Source organism: Manacus vitellinus, unplaced genomic scaffold, assembly GCF_001715985.3.
Source record: "Manacus vitellinus isolate BGI_N305 unplaced genomic scaffold, ASM171598v3 scaffold_59_pilon, whole genome shotgun sequence".
Taxonomy (NCBI): Eukaryota; Metazoa; Chordata; class Aves; order Passeriformes; family Pipridae; genus Manacus; species Manacus vitellinus.
In genome coordinates, this window is record NW_021940681.1 from 2,152,433 (window position 1) to 2,164,442 (window position 12,010).

At 38.7% G+C, this 12,010-nt stretch overlaps 1 protein-coding gene across 1 annotated transcript in view; it reads right to left on the reverse strand.

Moving 5' to 3' along the window:
- Positions 1-870: 870 nt before the first annotated feature.
- LRP5 (LDL receptor related protein 5) overlaps positions 871-12,010 on the reverse strand; it is a 105,793-nt gene continuing 94,653 nt past the window's right edge. The window contains exons 17-22 of the mRNA XM_018082033.2: positions 11,622-11,858; positions 10,959-11,069; positions 8,167-8,403; positions 5,909-6,048; positions 2,971-3,068; positions 871-2,386 (exon numbers count right to left, since the gene is read on the reverse strand). Of these exons, the coding sequence (XP_017937522.1) occupies positions 2,125-2,386; positions 2,971-3,068; positions 5,909-6,048; positions 8,167-8,403; positions 10,959-11,069; positions 11,622-11,858 (1,085 nt within the window). The 3' untranslated portion in view covers positions 871-2,124. The remainder of the gene's footprint in view (positions 2,387-2,970; positions 3,069-5,908; positions 6,049-8,166; positions 8,404-10,958; positions 11,070-11,621; positions 11,859-12,010) is intronic.

A 12,010-nucleotide genomic window follows, 5' to 3' on the forward strand; every position in this document is an offset into this window, starting at 1 on the left:
TTTTTTTCACCAAACCACTAGTTCAGAGATGTACCAAGTCACAAACAAACTATGATCTTGCCCATCATGGCATACCACAAAATTACTAATCTTCATAGAGGATGAGGAAAGAATCCATTCTTAAACTCCAGTGCTGCATTCTCCCTTTCTGTACTTTTCTCTATGAAAAACCATGGACATCTTCTTTGTGCTTAATTTCTCAAGGAAAAATTAGTGATAAGATAGTAAAACCTACTTTAAGAGCTTCACTGACAGCAGTCAGTGACAGCACAAATCCTATCCTTGAACTATACAGACAGGAAGAACAGATCTGGAGTAATAAACACAAACTAGATCAGAACACTGTGGTCCCAGCCCTTCCACCACCACAACAAAGACCTCTCTCCCAGAGTTGTAGGGTTTCTCTGATGTGCACTCAAGTAACTTGCTAAAAAGACCCAAAACCAAGTTACAATTTAAGTTCAAACAAGGAAAGTTTTCGTTGTTGCCGTCAATATTAAAGCTGTCAGAGGCCCAGTGCATCTGTTATTCAGCAGCTGCAGAAACAGGTGCAAGTTTGCATATTCAGAACTTCCCTCAGATGTCCCAAGGAGGCATCACATTATCATTACCAGTACTGAATTTATAAAGTGCCATAACAATACCCAATCCCTTTTGCTACAGCAAAAGAGCAATCAAAGCAAAAATTTATCTTCTGAATTTGAAAGGGACTGATCCTAGCTCCCCCATTCCCAAAGTGGTTTTTTTGCTAGGAGTTGGGAACACAAGCACTTTGCTGATCTTGATGCCCTAAGGTTAGAGTTCATCTTTTGTATTTCAACAGAAAGAGTAAATGAGTATTTGTCTTTTCTCCCTCTGTTCTTTTTTTTCCTGTCTATTTCTAAATCTGCATTACGTGGCAAATTTCTGTGGAATATGACTAAACTGTTTGAATGCATTTTTAATTTGAGCTATGCAGATACCATTTTCTACAAACACTGATTAAAACTCAAACAACTTTCCTCATGTGAATATAAGTGACAATTCCACTTGGAAAATGGACATTAAAAGATGAAGCAATTCTCTGATCAAATCAACACCAGTGAATATCTCAGAGACCTGGCACAGTGATTATTGGACTTCTGGGAAAAAGAGAACTAGCACTGTCTTTTGAGAACCAGCTGACTATTTCAGCCTCTTCCCAGACAGTCATCAGAGCTTCCAAGGAAGGATGAAGGAGCTTGGTTTAATTACATTTAAAATGGTGAGTCTGACCAAATCTGCAGTTTATTGGGCATTTCTCTTCCCTTAAATACCACCTTAAACTTGACCTTTGCTCTCACCCACAGATCAATACAACTGCTTCTGCTACCATTCACTTAGTCAAGTGGAGAACTGATCAGAACTAAACAAAGTTTTTTAGGACTGGTTATCTTATTTAACTTGAATCAGTTACAGAATTGGTCATGTGCAGAGTGGTACTGACATGAGGTAGGACATGACACCTGTGGGTTTAGTTAAGCTGGAAGGTTTGGTCAAAAGAAGAGTTCTTTCAGTTCAATGCTTAAGCAAATGCAGAAGGAGGTTTAAAATTCAGGTCTTGGCACACAAGTTCTGCTGGCAAGCATTCAGCTCACTTGCAAACAGGAGCATCTAAGGGTTGTGATCATGCATGTTTTCTCCCAGTGGTGGTGAAGGGATGATACTGACAACTGTACTTAAATGTGTATTACTTCTCTACAGATAAACCTGCATCTTTCTTTAGACACCTCCTCCTCTCACAAGCCACTTCTTTTTCTTGTTTCACATTAATAAAAAGAACTGCATAAACTTTGCATGTAAAAAGGTGACTTAAAAATGCAGAAAGTCTCAACATTCCCTCCCCAAATCCTTTGGAGACCGAGTCAGTTACATGACTTCAAAAAGGCAAATATGGCACAAAAGAATGGAAATTAAGTTAAAAAAATCAATTTTATAAATATTCTTCCTCTGTACAATTTTTCACAGCCCCATCCCTCCCACCCATTTTTATTCACATTTAGTTTTGTTTAATTCCCACCCAGATTTATTTTTAAATCATAAAATATATATTTTAAATCTGTTCATATTTTAAAATATTTACAGGAAAAGTTCCTTCTGTTGAGGTCATGAAGAGTCTGTACAAGGAGAGGGTGGAGGGGGATAGAGGTGAAAATAGCTTCGTTCCGTGGCAGGAGACGGAGGGCAACTTTCTTCTGCCGACATGTACTGACTGCGAGGTGTGGGTGGAGGGGGATAAGGATCTGAGTCTGAATTTAAATCTATATAGTATTTGTTGGCCTTCCATCGACTGGTAGTATAGTCACTGTCACAAACATCTGTGCTGCATGGGGTTGTGGGTGGAGCTATCCCTCGTATAAGGTATGGCCTGCAAAAAAAAAAAAAAAAGAAAATAAAGCACATGCATTAGTTGCAATCTGAGGAAAAAAGAAAGAGATTGAGAATGAACAGCTCTGTGTGCTCAGTCAAGATGCCTGCTCACTAATACTATGTGAGCCTTAATTCAGGCTTTCAGAGCAATCCAACAGGAAGTATCCGAACTGTGTTAAATTTGAATGGCATAAGTATCCTCAGCCAGCAGCATATTCTTCCAGCCCCCAACCTGCCTGAGGAGACCACCATGACCATTTAGCCCAGTCACTAAGAAATAGGCTTATTTAATATATAATATATATTATATAATATATATATATATTTAGGCTTATCCTCAAGACTTATCAAAGAGTTTTAAGACAAGCTTGAAGAAACGGACAGAGAACACCAACCTTCTCTATACAGGATGGTCAGTAACTGTTGCACAGCAATATAACATACATAATTTGAATGGTCATTTATTAAGAGGAAAAGGATTTTTTAAATAAAGTCATGTCTGAACAAGAACATATTACTTAGGATCTAAAATTAAAGGCAGATCAATAGAAAATTTGGCAAACCTTTTTATCTGAACTGTACCTGTATGATCTTGTGTTTGAAGGAATGTTTGAGGAATAAAACATCTCTGCATTATACAGGGAGCGATCAGTAGCTGGGGAAGGAGGTGGGTTCAAGATCTAGGAAGAAGAAAAAGAAGTGTGAAATTCTGGATTAATTATACAACTTTATTTAGTTTGAAAATATTATTTATGCCTGTGACCCTGTCACTCATCCTTATTCTAGTTTCCTCTCCTTGCTGCTTGGATGGGTTAATGCATTTTTAAAGATCAGAGTTCATTACACGACTTTACTTTGGACTTAGGTACAGTGCAGGCCTTTAAAGTTCTCAAAGTACAGGGCATTTTCTTCTTTGCCACATCCATTATTACGCTGGAAGGCTGCAGTAAAGCTGGAAATTAGACCTAATTTTGCAGAACCTCAGTGCACTGACTTGGACATAAGGACTGGTAGCATCCTCAGCAGATGCTAATGGGAAAAAAAGTATGTTTCACTCCCAGCCCCTAAACATACCCTGGTCAATAATAGGGTCAGGAAGCCAAGTTCCTTTACTATAATAATACAACTCCACCCTTCCCTGAATGTTTCATTTTTACTGCTGTTCTCTAAACATATCATTTTGGCACAGTTCACAATGCAAAAAGCCTATGAGCTAAAATATAATTATAGCCTGCCTATGTGTGCATATACCTGGTTGCTGGTAACCTTCACAGAAGAAAAAAAGTTCAGCATGATTCAGAATAATTTAGGCTTCTTCCTCTAGCAGGAAGCAGAACCCCTGACATGGCCAGAAGGACACTGGCCTAAACCCAAGAAGAATGCTTCTTCACCCCTTCCAGTGTGGAGAGTTGCACCATTGCTGTTGATTGACCCTTGCTACTGATGTGACCATCTCGTACACTGCCTGTCCTGGGCATTCTGCCAAATCATGGCCTGCCACAGTCACCATCCTTCCTCTGTCTCTGCTTTTCTCCCATAATAATACTCTAAAATCACTGGAGTGGAGATCATTGTTTCCGTCTTCACTGTGCAGCAAAATGATTCCTGACCATTGAGTTGAGCTCATCGTTACTAATACTGACAAGCCCTGCATCCAGACTCCTGTGAAAGGAGACTAGCTTGTTGCCAGGTGTGGGGAATAATGAGTAATTGCTCCAAGAGTATCTTCCAGAAATCCTCTTCCTTGGAGGAGCACTGCATGCTACTTTCGGATTTGCTCCTACTAAAACCCTGAGCTGCACCAATATCACTTCATGTTGAGATTAAATGCAGCAAACCATGTCAGCCAGGATGCCTGTGGCCAGGTTCTCATGTATACAAACTGGCATAACTTAATTGATTCTTTTCCAGGCTCTATTCACTGGAGCATCTCTCATTAACACAAAAATGTGTAAAAACAAAACGAAAAAGCCTAGACAACTAGCTCCTGAGATCTGTCCTTTTGATTATTAACATAAAGCTGGGTAATCAGCTACCAGGCAGAACTCACCACAACATTTGGATTAAGCAGTAACTTTAATGTAACTTTAGCTTCCTTCTAAGAATCCAGCATGCCTTTCATAAAGGAAAGGTTGATATCATCCCTTGCAGGCCCTGGCTGACATAGCCCAGAGTGGAAAGCAAGGAAGAAGAATTCCCAGCAACAGTCAGATTAGCTTAGGCCAAAAATCAAACGGAACAGTTGATCTTTTGACCTGTAACACAGATCCCACAGAATCACACAGGCAGATCAGCTCTTGGGCTTCTTTTCTCTCTCAGGCTTTATTTAAGTAAGTTTTTTTTCTGTTCATCCTTTTTAGTGTCGCACTGATACATCAATTAGGTACTAGCATGAAATTGTTCAGTTTGTTAGAGAGACACTGGTGAAGCATGAGACAGGCTAAATTAGGAGGGCTGCTGAATTCCAAATGTCTGCTAGCTGTGATTAGCTTCTTGATGGCTTCACAGAGAAGGCAATGCAAGAAGTAACTAATTTTACCTTATCAACAGATAAGCTCACAAGCCTCTCTTTTCCATCTTTGTCCTTCTTAAGGGGGATAGAGAGCACCTTTGTCACTTGCTGAAACACTATCAATGAAAATGCCTACATACAGCATAATAGTTTACAAGTAAACACAAATGCAAGTATACCCACACATTCATGTGGGCTCCTAATTCAATACTTCTGAAAAATCACCTGCATAGCTGGTAGATCATCTCTGGCAGCTTGTGTGAGTGTAAGAGCAAATGTATTGCTCAGGAGCGCTCAGGAAAAAAACTGTCATGACAAAATGCTGGCAAACAGTAACCTTTTTGTACCTCTCCTATGTATTCATACAGAATTTCCATTCTTGCTATACATCTTCGAATTCATGAAAACGTGATATGGTGACTAAAATTCTGTCACTTCCACTTAAAAGCCAGAAATGGAGCTAAATTTTTGTAGCAGAAAAATGCAAGCAAAGCAATTTCTGCTTTACACTGCTGTACCAGTGTTTTCCCCCAGTGTATGCACTTGGTTTTCTGAATCAACAATCGACACTTTATCTAAACAGCCAGTCAAGCTTATTTCACATGCGTTTGCATTCCAGTCCTGTTGCATCTTGTTTGCCTTATTATTCCATGTGTGCCTGCAGCATTATGCAGTGCAAAATGTCACTGGGCCACTGACATCAGACTTTACAAAGAACAAAGGAGGTGGCATCTCCAAGGGAAGAACAGCAATGTCCAGGAGTAAACCAGCTGAGTATCATTCTAATAACAAAACATTTTAGACACCATAAAACACTGTATAATACTGATGGACTACAACAAAGCCCTTTTGTGAAGTTCATCCAGTGTTGAACTGGGCCTCCATATCATAAACTGTAACACCCAAGAATAACAGTTCTTAACATTCTATTTGGTAGCACAAATTTTCATCTTTCTTTTCTTGAGAAGGAGGAGATACCTAACTCACAAGTACACTTTCAAGACATACCTGTGGGTAGAAAGTGGCTTTAGTGCTGGATGAGCTACTTGAAGAGGCTCCAGTAACATGGTTTCTGTCATACAGTGGGGCACCACTGCTTCCTCCCATGAGACTCATGGAGCTAATCATGGACTTTCCACAAGAGATGCCTGTTTTGAAACAGACAGGAAAACAAGGTTAGATAAACCACAATTTGATTTACCAATGCAAAACATAAAACAAATCTACAGCTTTGCAAACCCGTGCAGTGATAATGGTTGTCACTTTAGGAAGAGTGTTTTATGTAAAAACTTCAGGATTACCATGAAAAACACTTTTTGTAAAGAAAACATCCCACCCTCAGACCACCTATTGTCTCACTGAAGCACCGAACTTTTCACAATCTACTCTCACCCTGATGAGAAAGGAATCTCCAGAACAGCTGATTCAAACTTTTCACCCAAATCGTTAACTACGAAATTTTCCAATTAAACAAACTTAGGCATTTGCAAAAAAAAGTACCATACAATGCCCAAGAAAAACAAGCTGGAGTCCTTCAGAGTTTTCATTTCCATCTCAAGAAATTCAATTTCAAGTACATGAAAAACTGCAAAACCCAACTATTTTTATTGAAAATAATCACAGCTAAAATTGAAAATCAGCAGAGAAAAAAGGAAGGAAATCTGGATTACAGGAGAAGGGAAGAGAACATTCTGCGATCTGTTTTACTCCAATGTACACTTAATTCAGATAATTAATTTTCAGCTTCTTCCTGTCAGACTATTCAGTGATAATGGAAGAGTTTAGTTTGGGAACTTTTTAGAATTTTTCTCAGATGCAGGAAATATTTATTACAATCAGAGTCATCTATTTGTAACCATCATTTATGACTATACATCTTTCTTGGAAATGCCATGCTATTAGGAACCTATGTATTTTCTTTAGAAATAGCATAAATAGTAATATTTTTAACTGTTGTAACTTGTCACAGCAATATGGATTAAATAAACCCTCACAAATATGAATGAGAATCAGAATGACAGCTTGGTTTAGCACCTACAGAAGTACAGACAAAAACCACTGATACTTGCTTTAATTAAAAAAGCTTTACAGAGTGAAGTGCAATTTAAAACATCCTTGCAAAGATTTCACCTGCAATGATTTCATCCTCTAATTTTATTTCCTACCACAAAACCCTCTTGATAACCGTAGTAACATAAGTTAAGCAGGAATAGCTGACCACACCACTGAAGTCCAAAAAAGGCTAAACCCAAGTTGTATCTGGCTATCTTCAAAGCCATGGCCAGAAGAAAACAACAATTAGCACATCTCAAAAACTTGTTTAATATGAAGAAGTGCCACATCTTTTCATTTGTATTTATCATCTATCTGATTTTCAGCTGACATGAAAAGCAGATTGCATGAATTACGGATTTCTTGCCTGGCAGGTTTACAGGTGAACATTTACTTTCCAGCTTCCTGAAAAATATGAAGAGATATTCTTCCTTCTCATGGCTTTGTAGTTAAGAATTTGCTATTTCCTCTATGCAAAATATATTTTACATTTGTAAAATAATGAGGGACATCATTTAAGTGTTTCTGGATTCTTTTCTGAATGTCCTGAGCTTTTATTTATCCTTCAAGTTCTCAAGATGTCAGCATCATGGCTGCATGCATGCACTTCTCCAAATGGATGTTTTCAATCCTTTGCAGTTTTACAGATGTAGGACTGAGACAGAGAGAGAATAAGTACTTTGTCCAAAAGCAAACAGCAAAGCTGTCTCAGAGATGGGCTAAACCAAAGGGAATGTTTTCATTACATGTCAGGCAATGAGCAGCCAGACTACAAACCCAGACTCCTTGTGTTCTTCCACATTTGCTGTTGTAACTTCGGTGGGGGAGGTTTATCTCCTACTTTTTTGGTATTACAGTAAGCTAAACTGCTACAGTAAACTAAGCTGCTTCACTTCTTTACTCCTTTTCTTTCCACTGTAGATTAATTTACCCATCCTAAGCAGACAGGACACAACTGTGTAAAGACCTCTGATGGACAGGACAAACAGAAGGACATCTGAGTACAAGACACAAAGAACAATTCCACAGAGCTCACACTAGGACACTGAATGACACATGCATTCTTAGTTTCCAATATTGCATATCCAAAACCCATGAGCAGATCAACATCTAATTTCTGCTCTTTGAAAACTCCACAGGCTAGCACTCTTAATGATCTGTAAAACTTGAAATCCAGACAATGTAATGGTACTGGTTAAATACAAGGTCCTTACCAGTAAAAGTGCCGTGCTGAGAACTTCCTGGAGCAATAAAATTAAGAGGGACATGAGGGGTGCCACTGACATACTCATGTGGAAAAGGACTGTTGGGCCCAGCGTAGCGCTGACACACCACTCGCTGGCAAACAAAGTACATTCCTCCCATGACAAAAAGTGACAGTATTATACCAATGACAGGACCGATGGCACTACTGTGTGGCTGTGACTCATCTGAGGCTGGCTTTGATTTTTCTGGAAAGAGAGGAGAAAAAAAACAAACGAGGTCAGTCATTAAACATGGAGCAGTATATATGCTGCTGTCCTGGAGCTCATGCAGCAAATCAGCTCAGAGTCATTCACACAGTGTCTTTAAAAGTATCTGCATCACACTCAGGCATATATTCTGACTCAATGCAAAAGACTTCCCCCCTCCATAAAGCAGTATGAGCAAAGTACTCTCCTTTTTGTCTAGCAATTAATCTTGTAACAGGATTACTTGTCATCTTGATATAACAACAACTTATAAAGTTTCCTTTTCTTTCCCTCCCTCCAAGATACAGGATGCTTCCTAAGTCCTTAGTCAGGAATCTGCTCTCTCAAAAGCCATTTGGACTAGCAATAACATTTAAAAAAATTTGAAACTTTACCAGTAGGGAAGCTACCATATATATTAACCAGTGGATCTCTTCCTAGCTAATATAGGTCTTAAAACAGAATACTTTTCCTTCCTAAAATATGACTTGCTTTTAAAAAACCCACCTTCCAAATTGTAAGGAAAACACAATCCAGAGTATCTCAAATACTTGTTATTCCCCCCCCATTATAGTCCAATGTTAAAAAATCAAAAGTGCTGCAGTATTTGAGATGAGCTACACATCGTATCTCTCCCTGATTATGGGTAACACATTAAAAATTCTTGTCAGATAAACATCACACCTCTGGTTTTCACATATGCAATGTTCTTCAGGGAAAGTGATTTTTTCCATGTGATTCCCACAAATAGATATATTCAAAAAATGAAAAAATAAAAATAAAGCCTATCAATTTTACGTGCTCAGTTTAAGCTATAGATCCCCCCCCAAAGAAGTTGTAAGAGTGAAAGGGTTTATATAAGATTCAAGACTTCCCTTCACAAAATTTTTCTCCAGTGGTTCTGGTTTCCACTGCAGTGGAAGGGAATGAAAAACAACTGAAATTTGAGAAGGAATATAAGGGAAATACAAATAAACTCTTAACAGTTTCAGCATCAAGAACTCATTGCTATCCTAAAATCTTTATCTCTTTTCACACTTATTAGTGCATGACAGCTTTTATGTCAGCTAGGGTCCTAACTTTCAAAAAGTCAGATTCGTTCAGCTGTGATACCAGAAAAAAACAAAACCAAAATGAAAACATGTTCCCAAATAAGCTATTTTAAAACACACAAATCTCATTTTGGTTAAACCTAGTTTCTTTTGAATACAAGATCCTTTTCTAGGAGGTAGCAATCATTTTTATTCCCTACTTGAGTTCTTTCCCTCAGTCAAATGGGAAACCACAGAATGCTCTGTTCCACAATGAGACTCCAGAAGAGACAATCTTGTGTCTACATAAAGACACATTTAAATCATTTAAGATCTAATTGAAGGACTGGACCCAAAGTGCAAACAGGAAACAGCTGCATTAAAACTGCAGCACAAAAGTTTGCCAAGTGCACAAAGAAACTAAAAAAAAGGAAGAAGTGACTTTGTATTATCCAGGGAATTAGGGTAACTGGGTGAAAGGTGAGAGGTAAATGGAAGATGTGGGAGAAGCAGGTTCAATCTGAAATTTCCCAGACCTTTTGTCTCCATTCTTTTAGCCTTTTTTTTCTATTCACCACTTGGGCTCTTTTCACCACTCTTATCCATGAAATATACTTTTCCTTGTAGTACCCACCATGAAGATGGAAGGAAAAACCAAGGTTACCCTGGACCAAACCTGGTGACTCCTCCTCTCATCTCAGCAGTGGCACAGCTTCCGACACATGGTGCTTCAAAACCCGACAAGACTCTAAGATGTTAAAACCTTCACAATCAGCTAAGGTTGGTCCTATAGGCAACATAAGTGCAGCATTTCTCTACACAAACCCTGTTCATAATGAACCATAGACAGATGTATTTGCTTTTATTCTAAAATGCTATGTTTCAAATATTTTGCTAAACCACTTGTGCGCTACTAAATGCTCCCTTTATCTCTCCCATTACCTGAAAATTTCATGCATTAGTCACCCCAACAGTGCAAAAAGATGGAAACTGCAAGAGAGCCACAAGCAAGTGAATTTTACTGTCCACTTGGAACTGCAAAATAACAGACTGTCTAAGGACTATTACAGCAACTGTCGTGAGTGTGTCTGTAACTTGCACATACCTACTGCCATGAGAATTCAAAGTTAACATTTTTTCCCAAAAAACTCAAGGTCTCTCCTTATATTCTTTTCCCACCTCCACTTTAAGAGACTGATTTGTGGTCTCTTGTGGACACTTGTTCATTGCATGCTAGTTCCTCCAAATAATTAACCTCTAGCTTGACCCTGTAATTGCAGTGGATAGGGCTGCACATCTTTAAAAGCCATCCCAAGCTTAGCAGCAGCTCTGCAACTTCCAAGGTACTGAGCACAGTCGAATCAAGTTCCCCTAAGTACAGATATAAAGACCCATCTAAAGAAGGTAGTGTTGATTCACTGGGCTTCCCTGAAAGAATATTACTCTGCAAAGACCATCTCTGCATAGAGATGTAGGACATTATGATTGAACACAACACTCGAATCTCAAGAGAAGACATCTCACCACATATAAGCTCATCAGAACCATCAATACAATCTGGAAAGGAGTCACACTGTTGCTTCAGGAGGATGCACTGGCCACTTGCACATCGGAACTGATTGGGTAGACAAATTGCTGCACAGAAAGAGAGAAAAGATTAGTACTGGGAGCATTTCAGTGTCTTAAGAAAACAAAAATAAGTGAGACATGAAGGCACAGTGCATTTTATATTACGATCGGGTAGGCACCAGAACACCTGCTTTGCTGCTGTGGGAAAATTGCAAGTCTGCAGATCTCTGAATCGTCCTTCTTGTTCTTATACATCCTACTCAGTGGGGCTAAAACAAAATTCTGATCCAAATAATCCCTATCTTTATCAAATCAGTCCTGTTGAGGCAAAACTGAAAAGGAATCAGCAAGAATGTCTTACAATAACTAACAAAGTGTAGCTGATGAACTGACATGTTAACAAAATGTAGTAACTTGACATATTATAAAACCTTATGCAGTCCATACTATCTTAAGTAGACCTGTATAAAACTCTGCTAAATAACTGCTGAATTTCTTATCTATATTCAGGAATCTATGTCTCAGCAAAAAGGATTTGTATCTATATATTTCAAGAACAGTTAGAATCCCAAATGAATGCTTATGTTAGAACCACGAGTTCAGGAAAACTAATCTTACTATCACAATCTGCTTCATCAGATTTATCTTGACAGTCAATTTCTCCATTACATCGCAAGTGTGCATCAATACACTGCCCCTTCTCACACTGGAACTGGGATGCAGAGCATATGGGGCAACTGTCTTCATCACTCTGGTCATCACACTCAGGAAATCCATCACACCGCCATGCCATTGGGATACAGTCAATCTCTCCAGTTGCACAGGTAAACTGGTCTGGGGAGCAAGTTGGAGGTTCTGTAGAAAAAGAAAACAAACCATATTCGTGTATTCAAATTTATCCCTTACAACAAAGTGTGACATAAATTCAAATGAATACTCAATTTCTGATTGCACACCACATTCTAAATAATTCTAATCCCTGCAATTATATTAGCCTGGGTCAATTC